A 27,082-nucleotide genomic window follows, 5' to 3' on the forward strand; every position below is an offset into this window, starting at 1 on the left:
CTACTCTTAGACTCTGCTTGAAGGCCAATGTAATATGGAACACTCAGCATAAGAACCTGCAGCAGGAAAAGGCAGTTTTGTTATTCTCAAGTGGATACCCAGTGTCACCCTGTGTTTTGGAGACAGACCACACTTTAGGAGATGTCTCCGTAAGACATCTCTTAAAACCAGAACAAATAGCATGTCATTCTGTAAACACAATACTTTCCACAGAATGCTTTTTCTAAGAAGGAAAAAAACATGAACATTCCCCTTGTTTGCACAACAAATTGATTAAGAAAATCACATATCCTTCTGTAGATACAAATTCCTTGCAAGAAGTTTTATGGAACAAAGTGGTTTCCTTGTTGAATATATTCCTTGATGAACATATTCATCCATCATTCAACAAAAACGTTTTGTGTTAAATTTTAAACACTGAATTACTCTACAAATATAAAATATGCAAAATAGTAAAACTGTTTACATGCAAGGCATTGAAATTGCTTTTCTTGTCAAAGTGGTTGAGGTATTATTTTTAAGCTGTCTGGTGCTACAAATCAAACGGGACCTGTCCCTCATGGCTCAGTTTCTGCTGGGGCCCACAGATTGCACGGAAGGAATTGGAGCTCAGAGAAAATAAACAGGCTGCAGAACTGCCTAGGAGCACAGGACACTTGGGCAGGTGATCGTGAGACCCATTTGTGTACAGCTGAGAGCACAGAAGAGCTCAATCATGGGACACCACAGTGTGTCCTCCAAGTCTTCAGTTCAAGCTCAGGGTACACCGCAGGCTGCATCACCTACATGGGCACAGTAAACTCTGTTCCAAGTTTGCAGGTGACCCAGTCTCTGTGGCTGGGGTGCAAAACCTGCCACAGACACTATGGAATGACAAGGTCAACTCTTTTCCACCTTACAAGCACTGAGATTTGAATTTCATGCAAGTTTCATATGTCATGAAATGTTCTTTTGTTGTTTTTCCCCATCCATTTAAAAACAAAAATTATTCTTGGCCTCTAGGCTGTACAAAAACAGAAAACAGGGCAGACACAGTCCATCGGCCATAACTTACCAACCTCTGCTCTCCTCTGCCTCAGGCCCCAGAAGATACAGAAAAAGTGGGGCCTTTGACCTCAGCTTCTGCTGTGCTCGGCTTAGGACCCATGCCCACCGCAGGGACACAGACCCTGCACGTGCACTAAGAGAAGGCCAGCGTCAGAGGTCGAGCCCTCAGGAGGAAGCAGCATCCATTCTCCACAGAGCAGAACTCTGCTGGAACTGAGCTCCATTTGGGGAGGGACAGTTTGGGAAAGGAACTGTCCCAGAAGCCAACACAGTGAGGGCATGGGTCCGAAGGTGTTTTAAGTGCACAGAATCTGTTTCTCCATACTTTTTTTTTTTTTTATCGGTACCTGGGATCGAACTCATGACCGCCTGCTTGCAAGGCAGGTGCTTATGCCGCTGAGCTAAATCCCCAGCCCTCAGAATCTGTTTCTCTAAGCAACTAAAAGTCAACAAAACAGAATCCTTTCCAATTAACAGACGTCACTTCTTCCCCCAAAATACCCAAAGAGAGATAACCATGCCCTTGCATTCAGCCAGCCCTCACTCACTCCACTCTCCCCTGCCCTGTAGAAGCCATGAGAAAATAGGCAATGGCAAAGTCTAGTTTTGCCACGAATCCTAGTGGCAAATATGGCTGCTGCGGTTGCTATTACATTTATCCTTTCAAGACAGTACCCTCAATCCCAACCCTACTCCAGCTGTGGTCAGAGTCAAAAATATATACAGTAGCTCAATCATGGGACATTTGAGGCTCTACCAATCATCCACCACCCTAAGAAGCAGCACTGACCTCAGGAATCTCCTGCTGAGCCACAGAAGGAACCAGGCAGCCAATCACAAATCTATCTTTTCTCTTTATCCATGCACTCAATAAAATATAGAATTGGGAAATGTCCAATTCTAAGGAGTACTTAATTCAATTGAGCATTGAATTAAGGTTAGATTCAGGAGCTTAAAATGGGGAGTAAATCACAGAACTCAACCTTCCGATGTCATCCTGGTGCAGTGCAATCTTCATGGAAGAGGGGAAAAGGAGCACATCCATTTGTTTTTCAAGTAAAGCAACAGCCATTGGGGAGCAATGCTTGTACGAAGAGCGCGACATATTTAAGAAATCAAACCCTGCGTAGCACTGTAGGTTTTCAGAAGGACCTTATTGTCATAAGCTATCTGCAGACATATCTACAGTCCCTGAAACAGACGTGAGACTTCTCTCAGCAGATTTTCAGTCATATGGAACAAAAACAAACCCAAAAAATCCCACTGGGCCAAGACTCGGGGCTGAATAGTGGAATATGGCCTAAGAGCCTAAAGCTACTCTGCAAAAATGTCTTCCGGATATATTTTTACTTGTTGGATATTATGAGATACCTCAGCTTCAACTCTTTTTTGTTACAAACAGGATTTCTTTTATACAAGCAATTGCACAAAACTCAAGCCAGATTCTTAGCAACTACAGACATGGTCAACTTCGCTTTAACATCTGTAAGACACAGGAGGTTTCCGTAGCTTCTGGAGCCCTCAGTTTGTCAGATAAATTAGAAATCATTCTCTGTTTATGTGGGGGCTTATGTTTAGATAAGACTTTCGGAAGAAAACATTAAAAGCTGTTTTGTCAATAAGGAAAAATTATGACTCAGACAATTGAGAGAGACAGATTCCAGGTGGCATAGAAGCATGAAGAATCTGAGCTCTTTGGTCTCTACCCACAGGTAACAGTCTACTTGACTGTGGTAGACTAAAGGATGCTGTGATAAAACTCAAGACACTGACAGTGGCACTGCCAGGGCCCTTGTGAGGTGCTCAGAGAGGCCAGATGCAGCCTCAGCAGGAGAGGATCTTCCCACACAGCCGAGACATAGCCACACTGTCATCCTGCCAAAATGGGCAAGCTCCCGACACCTCTGCGATATCTACTTCAAAAAAACAAGAATGAGCCAAGGATTTAGATCAATGGCATAAATGCCTACCTGGCAAGCATGAGGTCATGAGTTTGATCCCTGGTACCAAAAGAAAAAAAAAAAAAAAGAAAGAAAGAAAGAAAGAAAAGAAAAAGAAAAAGAATGAAACATCACAAAATAAAGCTCAGGGTGGGGTGAACACACAAAGCACTTTCCAAGCAGGAGGAGACGCCATGCCTGTACTGTGCTCTCACGCTCTTGTGACAATGCTAAGAGCCTGGTGTGGGGCCTGTCCCCTCTCACTCAAGCCCACGTGGCTGCCAGAAGACACACTGCCAGATCTGCTCGTGTAGGACCCAGTGCTCACTGGCAATCAGGATCAGGAGGTCATGCAGTTGTCTGAGCCAGGACTGCCTATGGAGCCAGGCTTCCTATGTATGACAAGGCATACCTGGACCACCATGTGGGGAGAACCTGTTGTGAGAATAAGACCACACGAGGGGAGAGGGCTGGGGAAGCAGAAAGAAAGATGGTATTTCAGGTATGTCCTAGCACTCCTAGGTCTTTACCTGAGCTGGATGCCACTTGGACTTCTAGCTTTTAAATTCCAGGCTTGTGTAATTTAGTTTAACTGGGCTGCTTGTCTTAGAGAGGAAAGAATCCTATAAAATGTATATGGTTCATTCTCTCTCTTATACATGCATGAGCATGCATGTGCATGATAAGTATCATCAAATGTTTTGCTGATGATATAACAAATTCTAGTGTGTTTTACAAAAAGTCTCAGTACTAGTATGGATGAGAATTAGCTCATGAATAAAGATCTTAGCATATCTTTTAGAAATAGTAAGAACAGAACCACATGTTACCTTGTACTTTTCACTACGGGAACATGCACCAGTCCACAGACTCATGGGAACGTGTTCCAGGACCTCCAGGAGCACCTGATACTGCAGGTAGTACTGAACCCTATGTTCTGGACTTTTCCTATATGTGTATATGTGTATAACTATGGTAAAGTTTAATTTATAAATTAGGAATAGAAATAGATTATTAACATTTCTATAGATTACAAATCTATAAAAATAGATTCTTAACATTTTTCCAGCAATATTGTGATTAAAAAGTTATTTAAAATGTTATCAGTTGTTTATTTCTGTAATTTCCTATTTAGTACTTTCAGTCCACAGGTAACTAAAACCGCAGCCGGAAAACTGCAGATAAGTGGAAAACTACTATTTATATAAGGTATGATCAAAATATATGTACTATATGTTTAAATTTCTTAAAATCACTACAGTAAAAGACACTCTTTGTTAATGCCCCTCAAAATCTTCCCCCTCACTTTGAACATAATTATCACATTATTCTTGCCACATTCTGAAGCAGTTATTCTGGAAATTCTCTTTCAAGAGTGTCTCTAGTTACCCCTGTCAAAGCTATCTCAATGTCCTGAATGGATTCAAATGTTTGCCTTTTCAGGGAAGAGCCAGAAGTTGCGCAGTGCCACATATGGTGAATGGGGTGGATGAGGACACGATATCGTGTTTTCATGAGCCTTCCTTTCTGTTGGATAGCACTCAGCTGCACATTCACCAAATATTTTATCACACCCTGTAAAGACAGTTACGAAAGAGGTCCAGAGCTGCTTCAGAAAGTGAAAAGAACCATGGGACAAATGTGCTCAAAGTGAAGAAGGAGATTGTAAATGGAATTAATGGCAACTTTACAATCAATTTTTTAAAATTTAAACATACACGATATTTTTCAGTCACTTCTTGCATGGATCAACCCTAGAAATAACATCAGAAGGTTAAATAAGGAAAAAAAATACATACACATGCCTAGCTCAGTAGACTGAGAAAAGTGACATAACTGACTGTGACTCGGGTGTGTTCCTAGTGTAAGTATTGCCACATCACTCGTATACTGCCATTCTCAGCTCTCACAGAAAGTGGTGCTCAGGTCGGGAAGGGGATGGTAACCCAGGACGGAAATAACCAGTGCTTCCGGGCACACTGTCAAGTGCTGCCCTGTGTGCCTGGCATGCAGCCTCTCAGTGCCCTTGACTGCTTCACAAAGCACACAGTTGTGTCTCATCGTCACACATGCGAAAAAGTGAAGAGGCTAAGCTACCCGCCTCTGTGGGGCCTGTCCCCTCTCACTCAGGCCCATGTGCTCAAAGTGTGCAAAACAACACATATTTGATTTAAAACCTTAGTTTTAAATCACGTAATACAAATATATATGTTAGGAACACATTCTCTTTACTTCTAGTATAACTTACAAAAGCAAAAAGGCTCGAAAGGGCCAGGGATATAGTTCAGCAGCACAAGTACCTGCCTGGTAAGCACAAGGTCCTGAATTTGATTCCCAGTACCAAAAAAAGGGCTAGAAAATATCACATTAAAAGTAAAAACTTAGGTTAACTTTTCAGCACATGCAGCTCCATATCATTTTCCAAACACAAAAAATATAAATAAATATGGAAATTATGAGTAGGATCATATATACACAGAGAATTTACTTATCCCAGATAGTAAATCACGGAGATTTTAAAACAGGATATGTATCATCATTGTGATGCCTAATTAGTAGGTCACCACTGTACACACAGCTTTTATATACCATCAATGACATCTAGTTTCTGCTGCACATTAGACTACTCCTGTCTTTACAAACAACACTGCAAAATAACTTCTTCAGGGTATTTTTTTTTCCTTGCTCTGTTTCCTTAAAATCAGTTGAACTACTAAGTGTTATGGTTTATGTCTGGGTGTGCCCTCAAAGCCTCATGCAGTCATGGAGGCGACTGAATCTAGCATTTGTGATTGGTTCTCTGTCTAGCACTGGGATTGACAATATGAGTGCTGCATCCATTCTGGAGCAAGTAGCCAACATACAATATAAGGGAGGGGGAAAGGTGTGCTTTTCTCTTTTGCCCTTTTCACTTTGCCCCTTTTGGAATCTGCTGCAGCTCCCATGAATGGCTGCCCCTCAGCCATACCACCCTGTCTTGGAACTAACTGATTATGGGCTAAAATCTTCAAAAATTGTAAGCTAAATTGTAAGCTTTCCTTCCTTCATTTTGGACATCAGATATTTTGTCTCAGCAACAAGAAAAAAGTAACCAAGACACTGAATAAGAGAGTTCATACATTTAACACAACCAGAAATGGTGCACAAATGTCTATTCCCACCAACAGTGTACAGAGATGGATGAACACAAGATATTATAGTGCCTTCTTAATTTTTGCCAAACTGATAGGCAAAAAGTACACTTCTTTCAATTTTTATTTCATTAGTGCTGTTTCTATTTTATTGTGGTTCCTCAGGATGGAACACAAGGGTAACCTATCACTGAACTATGTCCTCAGGCCCACCCCTGTCCTTTCATTTTTTAAACTCTGAGGCAGAATCTCTATAAGTTGCCAGACCTAGCCTAAAACCTGCCATCCTCCTGCCCCTGCCTCCCATGTAGCTGGCGTTATAGGGATGCACCCCTGCATCAGGCTTCTCTAGTAATTAAAAAACCTGAATGTGATTTTGTGTGATCACTTTTTATGTATTTTTAGCTGCCTATTTCTGTCTCATAGAGATGATCTCTTGAGGTGCTGGGCTTCTTCTGGTTGTCTATGGGCATCCTTGTTCCACATGCACAGCCATAGACACACATTAAAAACATCTGACATTAACTCATCATGTAGTACACTTTCTGCTCTTTCTCCAATCATTTAATTTGGCTTGATTGGGTTCCTAAAACATAACTTCAATGAAAATTGATATAAATTTCCACCTTAATAAAATATTACCTACACATGTATGGAATCCATACTATATTTTCAATGTCTTTTATAAACTACATATGGATCTACTTTTTTAAAAATCTGATTTGACAATCTGTATTTCCTATCCCAGAAAAACTAGTGTATTATATGGGGACTACTTATATACCCAAATTTATTTCTATTTCCTTTTTGCTCATTGTCCCACTTTTTGTTTTTCCTTTTTCTGTTATGCTGTATTGAGAAGGAGTTATGGTCTCACATTATTGGTTTGTTGTTCTACCATTTGGAACTTATTTGCCTATGCATTGTTATTCTAAAATATCATTATCCATACAACCAAGTCTTTAGTTGTTCTGAATGACTCCGCTTCCTGATCACCCCACATAGCGTGCACTGCTGTCATTATTCATAGCCAAAGTGCATCTGTATTCATCCTTGTGTTCACAGTTTTCTTTACTTCAACTTCTTTCCTCATCTGGCAACTTCCATGGCAATCAATGCCCATCTTCTAGAAGCAGACCTTTAGAAGCACCTTTAATGCGGTCCTAATTGTTTTGATTTGCTTGTCTTAAAAAAAAAAAAAAAAGGGCTTTTTTTTTTTTTTTGGTTTTGTTATCTCTCACTCCTGAAAGGTAAATTATCTAAGCACAGAATTCCAGGTTCAAAATGTTTTTCAGCAAGACTGTCACCTTCCATGTGCTGTCATGCTGGGACGTTCTTGGTCTGTCTAAGTGCCATTTGCAGGTTGGTGTTCAGTTTGTTACTTCTGACTTTAGGATTTTCTCTTCATCTCTGGTGTACTCCAGTCCATTTAGGTTTGGGTTCTTTTTTATGTCTCTTGCTTAGGCTTTGCCACAGCTCCGGGACCTCAGGGTCAGTGACTTTGCAGCCTTGCTTTCTCAAACACTTCCCACCCCAAGCTCCTTGCAATCTCATGTCTGGGTGCAATTCAGTCTCTAGCCTCAAAATCACTCTGTCATGTTTCATCCTCTTCTCTCTGCTGAGTTCTCAGTCATGTCTTTCACTCTGCCTTCTGAGTGGCCAAGTCTTGACTCACCCATTTAGTAGCTACCATGCGCCAGCTAACTGATTTGGTTCATTCTCAGTGCTGTAGTTCCCTGCAGCCCACATGGCTGCCTGTATAAGATGGACCTCGAACTTGCAATAAACCTCACACCAGAAACCACAATTCGCAGACCAGTGCTTTGGTCTAGTCTTTCTGAGCTGTGTGAGACCCACAGTGCCATGGCAATACGAGAGAAAAAGTACACCTTCTCCAAAACAGACTCTGAAAGAGATGAGGTGGGTTTCATTGATGGAGACAATGAAGCAGCAAGATGACTTCACACTCACGCATCAGCAAGAACTTATCTCAGGCATGAACTTATCCTCCAGACATGGCTGCAAAAACACTGAGTTATAGGTTAGAAATAACCTTTTTTATGCCATTTTTTTTCCTGGTACTAGAGATAAATCCAGGTCCTTCACACTGAGCTACTTCCCCAGCCCATTTTAAATTTAAACTTTTTAAAATTTTGAGAAAGGGCCTTGATAAGTCTCTAAATTGCCCAAACTGCTAGAAACTGAGATCTTCCTGCTTCAGCCTCCCAGAGAGCTAAGATTACAGGTATGCCCACCATGCCTGGCTCCCTGGAATACTTTGTGACATTATCATTATTACTACTAGTATTTCCACAAACGTTAATACTGTCACTACAGCTTTCTTTTTGTATGCCATGGCCTCACAGACCATGACAAATTCTTTTTTTTTTTTTTTACTCAAATCACTTTTTCCAAGGCATAAATAGTATCACCTAAGGACATAGGCTGGGTTTTGTTGTTTCACTCAATTACAGAATCTTCATCTCTTCAGATAAAAAGTTAACCTGAGTGCTGCTTTTGAAAACCATTTTCCCAGTTGAAAACAGCATGGGAATTAAGACGTCACCTTCCTCTCTCCCAACACTGGCTGAGGACAATAAAGGGCTCCACAGCCTCAGATGAACAAAGCCAGGTCTGGGGAAAGAGGCTGGACAAGTGCATTCTTTAAAGTTGGCCTCTGAGGCTGGGGATTTAGCTCAGTGGCGTAAGTGCCTGCCTTGCAAGCAGGCAGTTGTGAGTTCGATACCCGGTACTGATAAAAAGGAAAAAGACAAAAATAAATAAATAAATAAAGTCGGCCTCTCAAAAATAACTGCGGGCCTCAGAGGGGGAATGAGAGGAAGGCTCAGAGATCGAGATCACCCCAGGAGGTCCAGCTGACAGAGGTGAGTAAGAACTCTCTAGAAAGAGTTTACTTTCTAAAATTATTCAACTCTGAAAGTTAGACTTTCTAGGTTGAAAGGCCCACTGAGTACCCAGCATAACAAAGACAAAGAGAAGGACCCAGAGAAGCTGTGCGGTATAGGAGGTCCTAGTGCCAGGGTGAGGGTATCGCCTAAGGGAAGGATCTGATGGGGGATGGATCTGATGGCCCCCAACCTCCACCAGAAACACAAGATTCAGAGGAGAAAGAGATGCACTCAACACACTCAGGAGCACCTGCCTGCAGCCTGGCATCCACAGCCACCTGGCCACTGGGCAGAACAGGAGAGCACAAAGACAACTTCAGACAAGTGAGAATGTGTAAAACGCTTCTCCCATGCACACTTTTAGGCCAACTCTTCAATGTATTCCAGCAAAGTGAGAGGAGAAACATAGGATCCAAGCTGCCTTCGATGAAGCCTGAGTCCACAACTCACTCTTGGGAGAGTGGGGAAGTAAGGTCAAGAGATGAACACTGCACCATGGTTTAGGATCCACAGATCTCAATCCAAGCAGGTGGGCAGAGGTTCTGACCATGCACTCACTGCCAAATGGACCTTGGACCCCACTAAAACCCCATAGGAGAAAGCACAGCACAATGACCAAAGCACAGCCCTGGAAGGTGGCATCACCCAAAGGTTCCTCTGATCCATCAGTGGGAGAAAGGTTCAGATGTCTGTTAGGCCTATAACAGCTGAGGGCTGGGCCTCTAGTTATGAAAAGTTAGAGAACTTTCCCCAGATGTTTGAACCACAGTATGGGGCAAATAAATGTTTTTCTTTACCTTCCCTTTCTTGCTTTCTTATATTGGAATCTGAACCCAGGACCTTCACATTTAGCCACAGCCTCCACCCCAGGTTAATTCTGAAGGATCTAAGTCACTAAATAGCCCTGGCTGATCTCAAACATGCTTCCTGCCTCAGAACAGTCTTTCTGCCTCAGCTTCCCACAGCTCAAATCAGAGGCCTGTGCCACCACGGCTTATCTTCCCTTTAGAAAATAAAGCATCTGCAATTGAAGAAGATCAAAGCAACTCCTGTCCAGCATGGAGCATTCATTCTTGACTCATGTTCCAGGGCAATGAACTTTCGCTCAGTCCTTACTAGGTACCTAGCACTGACTAGGTGTTATCTTATTTAATTATCTTATTTAATTCTCACATCACTTCAACCTGTGGATTACTCAGGGAAGGAAGGTACTAACTTTGTTCTTCTACTACTATAGACATGACAAGTGACACCCAGAAAGGTTCTGGTAGCTGCCCTAATGGCAGAAACAGATTCCGTCCCAGGAGTGTAAGTCTCACCATCCCAGGTGAGCCACTTTTATGGTGAATTTTTCCTATGTCAGAATCTGTATTTACATGGCCATACCTCACCCTGGTCTGTCCAGGGCATGAGAGGGGCACTTCCTTGGGTAGCAGGACACTGCCCTCTGCTTGTGAGGACAATGGAGAGCAGAAGAGGTGATCAGAGCACTGGTCTCTCAAGTGGCCACAGGTGCCAAGACAGAAAGTCTCCAGCAGACACAAAAGACTTCACAGCCCCACAGCCAATCAAGCAGTGGGGCAAAGGGCTATGCCGAGGCCATGGGTGCTCTTCTTCCCAGTGAGGAGTAAAGCAGGGACAGTAGAAGTGGGCAGAGGAAATGATGCCTAAGAGGGGAAGCTAATGATCTTGCAACATCCCAAGGGCTGGTGAAGGCAGTTCAGGTTTTATGGGAGCCCCTCTCCTTAGAGGGACTCATAGCTCTTCGATTCCAGACTCAACATGCATTTCACAGCAACATGAAGGATGATGAGAAAAGACAGTGGTTTCAGAGAACTTGCAAGTGCTAGGTGACATCAGATCCTCACCCTCTGCCACTCATCAGTTTCCACAGGAAGACACCTAAGAAAATCAACACAAGGAGGAGAGGCTGATTTTGACTTACAGTTTCAGAGGTTCAGTACATAGTTATCTGGTGGATTCAGGAGCTTGTGGTAGCACAATATATCATGATGGAGATCACATAGTAGAACTGGTCACCTCTTGGCAATCATAAAGCAAAGAAAAGATGATCTAGAGACACAGTGGTCCCTCAAAGGCTATGCTCACAATGACCCATCGCCATCCCAGAAGTCCTCGCCTCACAAAGGGGCCACCATCTTATAATAGTACTACAGGCTGGTGTCCAAGCCTTCAACACATGGTCTTTAGGGACGTTCAAGATCCAAACTGCAGCAACAACCAAATGAAGTGAGCCTGTGATCAGCCTGTCCTACACATGAAACAGTGGCGGGGAGAGGGTACTGGGGAACCTATGCACCTCCACCACCAAGTCCACTGTGCCACAGCGTTGGCTAGCCCATGATGAAGCAGGGTGAAACGGTTTTTGAAACGAACTTAAAGAAAGTAGTAAATTAACTCTCTAAAATAAATGTAAATGCACATCTAAACCTGGATACACACCACCAACCAAGAAGGGGACAAGTCACACGGTAATTACTGTTTGAATGAAGATCCAATTGTTAATTGCAGTGTGTTCCAGGCATTCCACGTGAGCAACTTAGCTGAAAAGCTTTGCAATTTGTATGTCAGTAAAGTTGATAATTAAACACTTTGACTCCCCACTGACTTTATTAGAGACATGATAATCTTTCACAGTTAGCTTATAATTATTTTATTTGTCAAATGAAATTGATTATTTGATTTGGGAAAGTGCTAACCCTATAGTCTTTTTAAAAATCCCTTGGAATGTGTATTCCACAAGAAGCATGTGGTTAGCTTAGATATGTCTACATAATGCAAAAAAGAGGTCTTCCAGGATGCAAGACTGACATTTTAAGCCACTGATGAATTACCTTTCCTTGGCTGGTCTACACACAACCTTGTGTAGACCTGACAGATCTGCTTTTAAATGACTTTTAAAAGTAATTCTTTTCGTTACTTTTTTCTTGTTGCTGGGACAAAATACCTGATGTACAAAATAAGGAAGGAAAGGTTTATTTAGCTTACAGTTTGTAGAGGTTTCAGTCCTTACTCAGCTGGCTCTAAGGCAGGGTGACACGGCTGAGGGCAACCATTCGTGGCAGGGCTGCAGCAGATACCAAAAACAACAAGAGCAAAAGGACAAAAGGGAGAAGCAAGCCACTTTCCCTCCCTTACATTATGTGCAACCTACCCACTCCAGGGCGGGTGCAACACACACCACCAATTCCAGCATTAGACAACAAACCAGTCACAAACTCTAGATTCAGCCATTTTTGAAAGGCCTGTGTCTCATGACTGCATGAAGCTTTGGGGGGACATCAAGACACAAACCATGACAGTAATCACATGATACAACAGCACTGTGTGGTTTTCTTGCTTTTAAAAAATTAAAATTTATTTTTAAAAAAAGCACAACCTCATTGCATTTGTGAGCCAAACTCAAGCAAAATCAAAATGAGGGACATTCTTCAAAGTAAGTATACTTCGTAGAAACACTATGACTGTGAGAGACAAACCAAAAAGACTGAGAAATTATTCCAGAATTAAAGGAGACATCACAATTTAAAGTACTGATAGTTCTGGATTAAAGCCAGGACAAGAAAATAACTTTTTTGTTATGAAGAACAATTAATGAAATATGATTAAGTCTCTGGGCTAGACAGTGCTTTATATTAATTCCAACTTCCTGGTTTTGGCCATACATTGTAGAAGAATGCCTTAACTCTTAGGAAGTGCCAACGGAAGGGCTTAGAGTAGAAAGTACATCGCATCTTCTGCTATTCTCAGATGGTAAAGAAATGGACAAAAGCTAACATAGTGCGGTGAAGGAGATCTGAGAGGAGCACGCAGGGGCTCCCTGTACTTTCCCACAGCCTCTCTGTAGGCCTGAATTTATGTCAGCATGAAAAGTTACCAAAAACAAAATCTCTATGGTGGACACATCTCCTATCATTGCTTCAGGATCAGGAGAACGTGGAGACCTATTCATCGATGGCTATAGCCTGGCTATAAGCACCAGGAGGGAAGGTGTGCAGGATAATGCAGAGAGGGGGAAAGTTCTGATTCTAAGGGTAAAGGAAGCACCTCTCACAAATTTCTATCTCTGGCTTTCCTCAAGGCTTTCCTCTCCATGCACCCAAGACACACAACCTCCCCAACCAAGACACACATCTTCCCTAAGCCACCAACACAGCCTAGACTACCACACTCAGTGTTCTCCACGGGAGCTGTATTTGTCAGCTTTCCCCACTGCTAAGCCTCAACAACCAACCCACAACTTAAAAGAGGACAGGTTTAACTTGGTCCAGGGGATTTAGTCCATGATCAGCTGGTTTCAATGCAAAAATATAGTGGAAGGGCTTGAAGGAACAAAATTGCTTCCCTCATGGCAGCCAGGAGGCAGAGAAGGGAGGGACCAGGGAGAGAGATCCATCCTCTAAAGGTGTGCTCCAGACACACGTCTCCCAACCACACCCCACCTCCTAACAGTGCGTTCAGCTACGAACTCATCAATGCATTAATCCACTAATGAGTACTGTACCCCATACTCCCATTTCATTCCAAAAGCCCCACCTCTGAACAGATGAGACTTTGGAGGACATTCTAGATCTAAACCCTAATGAGAACAGCACCTTATCATCGGCCCAGCGGCTGGGCTGAGTCAGGGGCCTCTCCTTCCTCCTCTCCTTCATCTGGCCATCACTATTGTTAGTTCTGCTTTTCCTCCTTCACATCTCAGGCTCCATTTACTTCTCTCCACACCCCCCAGGCCAGATCTCCACAGTCCCTCTTCTGGATGCCTGGAGCACATTTCCCCTCCGGACCTGCCACAGCCACTGAGTAATACCCTCTTCTTGACAGCCAGAGAGATCTTTTCAAAATGCACCTCTGATCACAACATGCCCTATCCAAACACACACTTCAACAGCTTCTTGTTATACTTGTAAACAAAGACTTCTTCCCTCTTAGTACTTATTTTAATGACATCCTCATGCATGTGATTATTTAATAAATAGCTGACTCTAAAACCACACAGTAAAGCCCCACGAAAGCAGAAACCATGCCTGGGTTTGTACACCACTGTGCGCACACAGTTGGCATTCAATTAATATTTGTTTAATTAGGTAGACAGGCAATTAAAATAATTAATGTCCGAGTTGGACCAATTAATGAAGACTGGTACTATTCACTGCCCAGGGTAGAAGGCTCAGGAGGAGGAATAAAGAGAGAGATGCAAGAATTGCAGGATCCACAGACCCAGCAAGGAGCTGCTTCTTGTGATGCTGAGGAAAATGCACCCACTCAGACGGGTCCCTGCACTTACCTGCTCTTCAGCATACCCTACAGGACTCAGGAAAGGACTGGAGATGGCCACACCCCCTCTGTTCACAGATGAGCGGCACGATTTGCATACATTTATATAAACAGTCCCAGCCCTGTCATGTCAGGGACTAGCTGAACACACACCACAAGTACCCAACCTGTTTCATCAGCACCGTACCATCCTCCAGCCCCAAGCACAATACTCAACATGCAGGGAACATGTGCTCCAGGAGGGTAGCTGAATGGTATCGGACATTTTCTGATGTGAAATGGTGTTTTTGAAAAAACAGAGAACACAGCTGTGGTCCTTGATCACATCCATTCATTTCATTCTTTGGGGGACTTGGAACCCATCAGGCATATCAAATTATGGCAAATGATTCCAGACTATGCCTCATTTCAAACTGCTGATGCGATAGAAACATCAATGATGTTCTAAAAATAAAAGACAAACTTCTTGCAGTTTTGTTGCTTCATATTTAAATTGACTTCCAATCTCATAATATCCTCCAAAGCATCACCTTGCTCTTAATAGTGTCATGTTTTCTTGACACGTTTTATTAAGCCATTCTCTTTGTCCTTTGGGGGCCATATGTCCTGATGGGACCCCTTGAGTTCTTTTTAAGTGGCCACTGTCCCAAGATCTACAAAAAGTTTTGTCCCAATAGATCAGCACTTATCAGTTGCAGCTCAGGTGCATGTGGGGCTGGGTCACTGTTGCAAGGCACTGCCTTGGGCACCATGGTGAGTAGTTGCACCCCCATCTCTATTTGTAGAGATCAGCAGTCTGCCACTCCTAGAGCTGTGATGACTATGGACATCTCTAGACACCGCAAATGTCTCTGTAGCCAAGCACCACATGGATACTAGTGACCCCCAGCACAGGTCTCAGGTGCTCTGTGCCGCACCCAAAGAACTACTCAAGAATGAGGATGTTGTCCTATGAATGAAAACATCAGGGTGTTCAGTCTTCCTGCTGGCTGCCTCAAAGCCTGGCACTGAAGGCATTTACCAAATTCTACCCAGCCAACCACAGATATTCCCACCTCCCTTCAACCCCAAACAATTTTACTGGCTCTTTTTCTTAGCTGATGTTAAAGAGATTCAACAATCTAGGCAAGAACAGACAAGAAGCTGCCTGACCAGGCAGAGAGGCTTAAAGGACAAGTGGTCACTGCAGGGTCCCACTGCGGGTAAGGTGGGGGGCACCTTCATCTTTGCCCTTTCCATCAGCTGCCAGCAAGGTCCATGGCTTTTCTGTCTCTCTGAGGCCTGAATCTCCAGGAGCTGGGTTTCAGTTCAGGAATGATGTCACCCTCCATCGTTAATACCTCCTAAATTTGTGCTGGATGCAGAAGCAACCAGACCTTGCTGGAGGCACAAAACACAGAAAACAGGTCTGCAGAGGAGCCCCACGTGAGCTGTGCCTGGCTCTTCACACATGTACAGAGGCATTTGAGGGGAATCTTTGGACCTTTATGAGTCTCTAGCTTCACTTCTATGGAGAGCAAGGTGAAATGGAAGCAGGTAAACCCATTTGACGGTTCAATTGCACTGCTAAGGAGACATCCTATGGAAAAAAATCGCAGACTCATTCATATATGGGGGGTGCTCACTACACTGTTGTGTATAGTTCTGACAAATGGGAAAGCACACTGAATATTACATGCCAGAATACAAGGCTGAACTAATGAATTATGACACAGTCACAAAACGGTCATGTGGTGCAGCCTTAAAAATGAGCACCCTTGAAATGGCACACCACTAAGGAGAAAGGGTATGATAGTTTGGATCTAAAATGTCCCCCAAACTCTCAAGATGTTCAGGTGATTTGCTCCTGGGGGCAGTATACTCATCAATAGCCTGGTCCACTGATGGTAAGGCCATAGCTGAATGTACTGTTAGTAGATGGGGCCTGGCTGCAGGTGGTCACTGGGCATGACCTGGAAGGTGTGTTCCTGTTCCAGTTGCTTCCTGGCTGCCATGAGTGAGCAACTTTGCCCCGCCATACTATTTCTGTCTTGTGGTTGGCCAACCACACACAGCCTGAATCCCCTGAAACTGTGAGCCAAAATAAACCTCTCTGCCTTTATATTGTGGGTGTCAGGTATTTTCTCAGCAACAGAGAAGTCACTAATACAAAGCATAATAAAAAAATGTTTGGAACAATTCCAAAGCAAATACACATATGTGTTACATATATAATACATACAATATATACATATGCAAATACACATATATGTTACATATACTATACACAACATATGTGTATGTATATATACATATGCACACATACACGTGTACATATACACGTACATACACATATACTACTTAGGAAAAAATCTGTAAGAACTTATGTAAATGTCCATTGTGGGGGGTGAAATGCATACAGCTTTTGTGTATTTTTCATATTTTTATATCAAAGAGCAACTCTGCTGTATTCAGGGGGAAACTGATACAAAGAAGGAATCCCCTACCCCGCAGCAGTGGTGGAAGAGCCCTGGCTCTGCCTGGGCTGCTCTTGCAACACAAGCAAAGCAACACAAAGTAGAAGACGTCCGTGTTTCCAAGCAACAAGCAATACACAACATACAAAAGCGAGACCTTGTAAACATTTTGGCATTTTTGTACATTTTCCTGGAAAATGGTCAAACTATATAGTCTTGGCACACGCTAAGCCTCTGTTTGTCAGCAGAGAGACCCCGCTTACAGTTATAGAGCCTGCACATTCAAGCAGGGTCACTGGATGCACCCTCTGACCTTGTTGCTCCCTTTCTGAGTCCCAAGACAACCACGGGACCCAAAGCCAGCCTGGTATCTTACATCTATCACTGCAGGCAACTGGGCAGCCACCATGAAGGCTGCCTCCTTAGAGGACCCTGAGGACATTAACAAAGAACCTTCCACTGACCAGTCTACAGGGGTAACCTGTCTGGCCACCCTCCTCCCAGGAAAGTTACAAGGCTCCTTTAACTTGCTACAAAGTTTGGGGAACTGGCCTAAGTAAGGATTATCCTGATAGAATTTTCAGATCAAAAATCACAAAGGAAAGAAAAACCAAGCTCTAAACAAGACAGCTCTAATCTAATGGGTTACAGAGACCCACAAATACAGTGTTTATGCTTTCTTTTTTTTTCAACATAGACATTTAACTGCACATAAAAATATGACATCTGTAGATTCACTAACAAAACTTCACTGTGTGTCCACTGTATGGAAGTGGCACAGCAGGTCCTAGGCTGCCACAATGACAGTACTCACTCTGCCTTCTTGGGCTTCCATTCAGGCAGAGATCACAGGTGTCCCTCAACAATATAGAGCCCACGTTTCAGTTCCAGAAGTAGAGAAGCACTACAAAGGCCAAACCCAGCCCAACAGGAGGCACATTTTACCTGGATAAAGGAATCAGAAGGTTTCCCTAATACAGGAAGCGTTCACATGGTATCCAGGAGGACGAGAAAGAAGTGGACAGGATGGTGTAAGGTGTGAGGAGCAGCAGGGGGGGAATGACAGTAGCCATTCATCACACCAAGAAGATGGACAATGAAACCCTCAGTGAAAAGAGTTAGATGAGAAACGGAAATCCGTATGGAACCAAGATTCCATGTGGTAAGCCAGCTGCCAGCTCAGCTGCTCCATCTCAGGCCCCAGGCTCAGTGGGAACATCTCATGACCTCACCAGTCCACAAGGTCCACAACAGGGCCATTCGAACCACTGGGATTAACTCCAACTCTCAGACACGTCTCTCTCATATCACAGCCGGAAGAGACCACTCATGAATTAGTGGCCCTGAAAAGATGTGGAATCATCTCATGACCTTGTGTCTTTGTGAATCTCAGTGAAAATGAATAATAAAACAGTACATGGAGGCATGCTTGGGAACTAAGATGTTAGTCCAAAAGCTGGATGTTCTGTGACCCAACTCACCCCCAAAACAACATGTAGTGAAAGACTAACATCCCTCGTCAGTTAGGTCCCCGACCCACACCCTTCACTGTGTATCGCCCAGCCTCTTGACAGTGCCACTTACATGTCTCATGGGCACCCCCAGAGGTGACCAATACTGAAGCCTCCAGCTGCCCACTTGGACCTCCACTCCTTCCACTGCCTCCACCCCCTTGTGTCAGAACACCCCTCCTAACACTTCACCTCAATGAGCATAGTTCTGACCAGGGGCCCTGCCCAACTGTAAGGTGGATTAGGATCAAGCAGGGCCCAAGAGTCAATTCAGCAGGGTGCCCCTGCCCTGTACATAGCTCTGCTCCAGCTGCCTTTATCCCCTATACTGACACCACCTCTGCACCATGCAACTGGTGCCCACAGCCACTAGAGAGCATCTAACACACGCCAGCCTCTTTCTCCCTGGCTCAAAACCCTCGGATGGGTTCCCACCACCTTTAGAATGAAAGTGCAACCCTGGACCCAAGTTCCTTGGCCATGGTGCACCAGCCTCTGTCACCTCTCTGGCTTCTCACCCCCTGTGTCTTTACTGGCCATCTCCAGCCATGCCACACTCTTTAGCTCTCTGAACCTGCTGCCCAGGGCCTCTCCAGGCCTTGCCCTCCACCTTGGAGCATGGCTTAAAGCCATCTCCTCCAAAAGACCTCAGCTGACTTCACAGGGACTTCGCCAATACTGCCCACCTAAATGAGGTCCCCAGGCTATTTTATTTCAGGGGATCATTTCTTCATAGCAGTAACACATTTTTATAACTAACAAATCTTTTATGGTGGCAAGACTGTTTATTTAACCCAAGAACCCTGGTCAACACCAACCACACAGTAGTTGCCCAGTACTACCAATAAACAGCAGCTTTATAATTGCCAAAAGCTGGAAGCAACCAAGATGTCCTTCAAGAGATGGATAAATAGCTGGAGATTTAGCTTAGTGGTATAAGCGCTGGCCTGGTGAGTGCAAGGTCACGAGTTGGATCCCTGGTACAAAAAAAAAAAAAAAAAAGACATGGATAAATAAACTGTGGCACATACAGAAGATGGAATGAGCTATCAAGGCATTAAAAGACAAGCAATAAATTTAAATGTTTATACTAAGGGAAAGGAGACAAGCTGAGAAAGTAATATATTATACATTTCTGTATTAGTCCCATTTTCTGTTGCCACAACAAAGCACCAGAGGTTGTGTACTTATAATGAAAAGGGGCTTACTGAGCTCACAATTACTGAAGTTTAAGAGCCTGGCACAAGCACTGGCTTGGTTCTGATGAGGGTCTCATAGAAGATGGCATCACAATGTCAGGGAGTCATGAGAAAAAGAAACAGGGCACCCAGGAAGACAGGAAGCAAGAGAGTCAGGAGGAGTGCCAGGCTCTGTCACAACACCCTGCTCCCCCAGGACTTCCCATGAGAGCAAGAACTTGGCTCAGGAGAAAAACATGGCTCCTCTTAAAGATATGGTCACCTCCTACCAGGGGGACCCTTTCTCTTAGAGAAGCCACCTCTCCTCAACATCACCACACTGAGGATGTCTGAGGGACATGTTCAAACCAGAGCAAAACCCAGCAGTCCAGCTCTAGAACATTCTGGGAAAGGCAAAACCATGGGGACAACAAAAGGGCCCATGGTTGCCAAGGACAGAGGAGGGAAGGGATGAACAGACAGCACTATTCTCTACAATGCTAAGATGGGGGACACTGTCGCCATATATGGTCCCAAACCCACAGAATGTACAACACCAAAAGTGACCTAACAGAGAACTACAGACTTCGGAGGGGAAAACTCAAAGCAGGTTCAGCAAGCGTAACAAGCAGGCCCCTCTGGTGGGTAGGTAGGTAAGGAGCCAGGCTCTGTATGTGCAGGCACAGCAGGCACTTATGCCGCTGAGCTAAATCCCCAGCCCTCTTCTTCCTCCTCTTGATCACTTCCCTCATCCTCTTCCCCTTTCCTCCTCTCCTTCTTCCATCTATCTCTTGAGGGCAGCCCAAGGCCCATCAGCTCATTACTGGATCCCCTGACACATGCCTAAAGGACAAACTTTACAGTTTACTTAAAAGGAGACCATGTATTTTTCAGTATATTTTCTTAGGGCTTATTAATTTTACAGAACATTGGGTCTTACTGCATTTAATCTGTTTTGATAATATCCATCCCTTATACCCTCTCCCCTCCTCCTTGTTCCCTTCCTCTTAAGACCATGTATTTTAGATGTAGGTCATCATGCAGTAAAGTCAACTTTTTCTTAAAGCCAGTGTCTACTGATTCCAAGACTCATATATTTATAACATCACTAAAACTGAAGAGTGTTTCTTAATAGTATGTCAGCATCAAGTTGGAGCTGTTTTTCCCTTAGAAGTACATACACTGGTGCATTTTTCAATAGATGGGTTCAAAAAGTCAATGAAGGATGATGTGTAGAGAAGTATGTTAGGGCTCACTAGAGGAACAGATTTAATATAAAATATATGTGTTGTTGTACAAAGAATTTACTAGGTAGGTTTATGGGATCCTCTGGCACTCCACTGGGCAGATGGCCGTTCGGCATTCTTCCACTTCTGGTCTGGCAGCCTCAGACACTGGGATCTCCAGATCAGCTGCACATGGAATTCGGCTTAACTTCTCTACACAGCGGCCCAAGGATCCAATGAGTCTCTAGCCCACTGCAGACTTTCAGTCTATGTCTGAAATCTGAAGGATCTGCACTGGTAGCCTAAGGGAATTGGAAACAAACACCCAAAGGCATTGGGGAAGCCTGAAGCGAGACTGAAGTAAAAGGGCAGGCTTCCCTCTTCTTACCCTTTTTATTCCATCTGGGCTACAAGCCTATTGGTTTGTGCCGCCCACAGCCCAGGTGGGACTTCCCTCCTCAGTCTGCTGTCATCTGTCCACAGATATAGCCAGAGCTTTACTAACCTGCTAAGCAGTTCTTACTCAAGTCCAGTTGACACATCACAATTAATGACCACAATTAATGACCACAATTAATGACCACAAGAAATTAGGTTGAATTCCACGTGAAGCTGGCTTAGGTGCCCCATGCACACAGCATGCATCTCTCTAACCGCACCACGTTCCTGGGTGCCCAGCTGGGTCCCCAAGGACACCAAGGAGACCACCACTTGACAGAAACCCATTCTTCACAAATATGGCCCTCTTCACCTAAAGCACCGGCTCAAAATGACCCTTCCTAAAGTTGCTATAGGTCAAAATGTTGCCCTTCAAAGACCCAGTTTTAGAAGCTCTCTCCCCACATGCTACCTCAGGGTTGCTCTTATAGCACTGTTCACACACTAGACAACATTTCATTTCATTCCATCTTTCTCTTAGTTTGGCTACTCATGCCTTCTCTATTAGACTCTGAACTCGCTGAGGTCAAGGAACATTTGTCTCCATCTTCACGTTACTCTCTGACCTACAGAAGGCTTGGCACATCAAAGATAATCGATATGATGTTGAACCATTGCAAACTTCTCTTTACCTAAAATCATCTGCCTAGAGAATCTCCCTGTCTATATAATTAACATCCCAACTAAAATGTCAAAAGCCAGAAACCCAGAGGAGGGAGACAAGTGTAACAATCAATTTGGGGAAAAAAATGTAATTCTAAACCTTTTAAACTATATCCTCTTTATTTCTTTAAAATGTGCATGTCCAGGGGTCAGGGGTTTGGCTCAGCAGCTCAAGTTCATGCCTGTTCAGTGCAAGTCATCAGTTCGATCCCTGGTACCAAAAAATAAGTTAAATAAATAAATTAAATGTGCAAGCCTGCAAATACTCACTTCAGAGAATGTCCAGATGATGCTGCCTAGTGACTGCTGGTCTGAATTTGTACCTGACTCCATGCTTAAATCACAAAATGTCAAGATGGAACCATGGCTGGGAAACAGTCCTCTTTTCGTGGTGCACATCAGCTGCAACACTTTGGTGCACACAAATAACTCAACCTCCACCTTGTGTTAACATCAAGTAGGTTTAAATATTATCCAAAAAGGTACAACAATGACACAACCCTAAAACTCTGTTCTCTAGTGTCTTCGCTGATAGAGAGAATGGAGAGAATCAGCCAGTATAACAGTATTGGTGATCAATACCAGGACCCAGCAGCAGGAGGTGTCAGGGCCACAGAAGCAGGAACTATACCCAGGACTGCGGAGACAGGAACTCCTAGGAAAACACTCAAGAACCAAACCCTTAGGATGCTGGGAAACCAAGCAACCAGCTCACCTCCCTCGTAAGTGGCTGTGGTGTGGCAGGCTGCAGCTGCCCCAGGGGAAGAACCACCAGGGTCTCCTGAGATCCACACCATGTTGGAACTTAGGGTGCTGGGAAACCAAGCAACCAGCCTGCCACCCTGCTAAGCAATATTGAGCCTACTGATGAACGGGCTGAGAGTCAAACACCCCAGTTCCCCTGCCCCCCATTAGCAAATGGAAACCAGAGATCTGAGCATCTCTTGGGAGGTTGACCATATGCAATATAGCAAATAAGTGGGATTTCCTTCTACCATCTCTTTGAAGGCAAATGTTTTTACTACTGTTTTGCTTTATTCTGATTAATGGTACTGCTCTATTCAATATTCTGTTTTGATAAGTTCTATAATGTTCTGTATTTCATTTTATTTTGCTATACATGATTGAAAGAACAGCTATTGTGAAGATAATGAGATATACTATGATACCTATTACTATTATTCCGATAACCTGTTGTGAAGTTCTGTACCAATTACACTACACTGTCTCAATTGGCTTTGTTCTGTCTTGTTCTGTTGTATTTCACTACCTTCAAACAATAATTTAAAAAAAAAAAAAAACCAAACCCTTCCTTCTCCACTTCTCCTTCCTTGGAGTAACTTCAAGAATTCTAACTTAACATCCTAAACAGGACACCTAAAATGAACAGTCAGGGTCCAAACCTACTGCATGTCAACTGAGTGACACAAGGATACCAAGACCCCAGCTTCACCTGCTGTCTAAAGGCCCACACTGCCCCTACTGTGTGATCTCTAATGGAGTCACAGAAATGGCCCTGCAGTGGGCAGTGAAAGGAGGAACAGGTGCTGGGGTGCGGAGGTAGACTTTGCACATGAGTACAGACAGCAACAGAAGTGAGCCCTGGTGGCTCCAGTCCATTCAGTGATGTTTACCAAGCTCTCATTCTGTGCAGAGCAACACGTCAGCATCTGGGAGAAGCCAGGGGTTAGGCAAAGAGGAGCGCAAAGAAATGCCATGTGACTCCTGCTCCTGCGGGCCAGGCAACTACCACAGGTGCTGTCTCCTGCTGTCAACTGCTCACAGACTCTGGAATCTCTCTTTGGTCAAATCTTTACCCATATCCCTTAAGAATAAACACTTCCTGGGCTGAAGGTTTAACTCAGCAGCACAAGCATTTACCTGGCAGGTGCAAGGTCGTGAGTTCAATCCCAGGTACCAAAAAAAAAAAAAAAAGAATAAACATTTCCTCCAAAGAAGTTAGAGACTCTTGAGTGACACAAACAACACCATGTACACACATGCATGACCATAAGGGACCAGTGAAGGAAAACATGATGAATAACTGAAAAGCTTTGCCCCAAGGAATTTGAAGAAAATTTTACCATGCTCAAGATCTCTGGTGCCTCTGTCCACAGACAGCAAACTCAGATTATCATCTGTCAAACTGGTCAGGTATTACCAACCTCACATAGGATCCCTGTGTTATACCCGCGTGGTTCCCTGGAACCCAGGGACAGGCATGGATGGACTCAGTGCCATCCTGCAGCTGCTTGGTCTTTACTCCACAGAGCTCAGGGAACAATATAAAGGACAAAACAGTGTTCAGCGCTGACAAGTGGCACTGGAGTGTGTAAATCACCTCAGACGTATTCCTTTACCCAATATAAACCTACATGGGACTGGGCTATCTTCATTTAATGTCTTGTACTTTTTCTAACTTCATTACATTTTAGTCCATCTATTTTCTATTGATTTCTAAGAAGTTGGATAGGCTAAAACTGCTTCAGAAGCAAAGCAAACTGGCTGGCCGTGCACTGAATCCATGTGCTCCACCAGTGCTCCAGACAGGGGACTCCTTGTTTGTCCCTCTTAGGCTTCTGCCTCTCTGAGCTTCTTCCTCAGGACTGCACAGGCTCTGTCTTCAAGGGTGAGTCTCTCTGACCATGTCCTTCACCCATACCATAAAGCTGACCAGCGCCAGGTGGAACTCCTCCACCCACTCAGCAGTGCCAGCCTTCCCCCCAGTCCAGCCACTGCCCAAGTCTGATTTCCCACCCCTGACCCATGCAACCTTGCTCCCTGCCTCCACTTCCGCCTTCCCTCTTTCCATGCTACCTAGAACTAACCTTAAGGAAAAGCAGGGATGGTGTGACTTCTCTCTTCAGCACCACTGAGGACTTACTTTTAATGCTGGGTGAAAAAGTCCCCAGTCCTTAGCTTCTCCTTCGAGCCATGGCCACATCCACAAAACTCAGCTGTCGGGTCCCTCGGCTCCCTCTTCCACCCAAAGTGCACCACCCATGCTCGGACCTCCGCCCATGCTAGGAACAAGCACAGCTGGCTGGGCCTGCAGTTCCCGCTCATGCCTGGCTCTTTGTATTCAACTCTTCTTATTCTGTGAGGTTTTGCTGAAAGTCCAGACCCAATGCATCCCATGGCCACTAAGACGCAAAGGATCCTTCCCTCCTGTTTCTCAGACGACACTTTCCTCTGCTGGGCATGTGGCTGTTCACCTACTGCCTCCCCCTTGGACACAGGGCCCTTCTCCCCTACTGGCACCTTCCAGGGCAGACCTCTAGGTTATCCCTCCTCAACCCTGCAGGAACACAGCAACCTGCCCTGTCTGCAGCAGCCAAACACAATCCCAAGCCTGGCAGCGGGTCTGGTGTCCCATTCGGACACCCTGTAGCAGCCGTGTCCACGACAGGGAACTTTCCCAACTAGAGGAGAATTTCTGGCCACACTTGCCAAGCAGGTAAGCATTCTCTCACTTCAAAATCAATCACCATTTTCAAAAATCTGCCCAATGGGCACCCTTGGGACAGGTGGACCGAAAGCGCGGGCCACGGGTGCATTAGGAGGGATGGGATGCTCCTGCTTCCCCGAACAGGGGTGACAGCGGTGCGGGCGCAGGGGACCCGCGCGGGGACAGTCGGATCCCACCCTGTTGATCCAGCCCCAAACTTTTCCCTGCGTCCGCCACGCGGGACTCGCGAACATCCGGGCCCGGGAGAAGGCGCCAGGCGCGGGTGGCCAAGGTGGTGTCGGAGCCGCGGGGCCCGGCCCGGCCTCGGTTCCGAGCAGGCGCCGGCTCATGACCCCCGGGGCCGGGCGAACGACGACGCCTCCCCGGCCCGCGCCCGACACTCACCCGGAGGGTTGACGGCCGCCGGCGTGGCCATCGCGGAGGGACCGGACCCGGCGGCCCGGCGCCGCGCCGCGCACACAAAGGACAGCGGCGGGGGTGGCGCCCGCTGGCGGCGCGCTCCGCTCCTCCCGGCCGCGCGTCCCCGCCTCCGCGCCCCTCCTCCCGCCCGCCTTTGTCGGCGCCGGGCGCCCGGGTCCGAGCCCAGCACCGCGAGACGAGACTTGGGCCGCGCCGCGGACCTGCGCCCCACCCCTCCCGCCGCACCCGACCCGCTCCCGGTCCCACCCGGCCCGCGCCGGTGCCCGCAGCCCCGCCTGTCACCTCGCCCCCCAGATGCGCACAGTGGGTACGGTGTGCAGACCCACCCCGGTTGCAGGGGACACGAGTCCTTGGACCTGGTCAGAACAACGGCCTGCTGGGGACTGGGCCGTGTGAAGGTGGAGTGGCACTAGGGAAACTGAGGAATGCTTGGCTGGAGTGAGGCCCCCCGGCTCTGCCCTCCTCCCCATGCAGGATCGTAGTTTATTACCTGAGGTCCTGTCAGGAGCCTTCTGTAAACTGCCACCTGGAGAATGTAAAAAAGATCTTTTAAGGCTTTTGTCTCCAGGGCCTGGTGAAGTCAGGAGTGGAGGACTGGGGGGGTGGGGAAGTACCAGATGCAGCCATCCCTATGAGGAAAGTTGGCTTTTCAGGGTCCTTGGGGCAGGTGCCTGGTAAAGGTGAGAGGGCAGAGTGCTCCATCTCAGGGAGACCCCTGAGAGGCAAGCTGGCCCCGAGCACAGGCACATTTGCCAGGATGACACACGATCTTAAATCCACCCAAAGAAGCATTTAGGGCAAGGGTTAGAGAAGCAGTGGTTGGGATGCATTTCCGGATAAGCGTGGTCATCCAAAACGGTCTGTCACTACTGATCTGTAGTGTATCACTTTGTAAGAGGTCAGGTGTCTGCTGTACCGTCCACTAGCAGGGTGATAGAGGCCACAGGGGCACTGCCCTGGGAGGGCTTATGGCATGAGGGGAGGGGAGGACCAAGCCTGGGGTCTACTCGCTTAAGTCAGCCTGCAGCCTGTGGTCGCTGTGGATGAAGGAGGCTGAGCCATCAGCACAGATGAAAACGGGGCTTTGGAAATGTGAATTAGATGTGGAGAGGTGTGTGTGAGAAGGCATCTCAAGGGAAGAACAAAGTACTGTGCTGTAGTGACAGATGGGTCAGGCCCAGATAGAGACCATGAGAGACGGGGCTCACCCCACATCAGACAGGTGTTCTGCCAAACTTCTGGGTACTGCTCCCTGCAGACAGGCAGGCCTGTGTCTAGCAATCTCTCCATATGCACATGTCCACCTCCCCCAAGTCCTGTCTGTTCCCCTGGGAATATGAGTTCCCCTTCTTGGCATTTACATACCAGTATTACTTGTGGCTCATTTGGCCCCCAA

The 27,082-nt window shown here is 45.5% G+C and overlaps 1 protein-coding gene across 1 annotated transcript in view; it reads right to left on the reverse strand.

Moving 5' to 3' along the window:
- Positions 1-25,806, reverse strand: part of Arnt2 (aryl hydrocarbon receptor nuclear translocator 2) — a 144,959-nt gene extending 119,153 nt beyond the window's left edge. The window contains exon 1 of the mRNA XM_005006247.4: positions 25,651-25,806. Within this exon, the coding sequence (XP_005006304.1) occupies positions 25,651-25,681 (31 nt within the window). The 5' untranslated portion in view covers positions 25,682-25,806. The remainder of the gene's footprint in view (positions 1-25,650) is intronic.
- Between the last annotated feature and the right edge of the window lie 1,276 nt (positions 25,807-27,082).

The sequence above is a fragment of the Cavia porcellus genome, unplaced genomic scaffold, assembly GCF_034190915.1.
Source record: "Cavia porcellus strain 051 isolate PalLab524CR breed Dunkin Hartley unplaced genomic scaffold, mCavPor4.1 scaffold_6, whole genome shotgun sequence".
Taxonomy (NCBI): domain Eukaryota; kingdom Metazoa; phylum Chordata; class Mammalia; order Rodentia; family Caviidae; genus Cavia; species Cavia porcellus.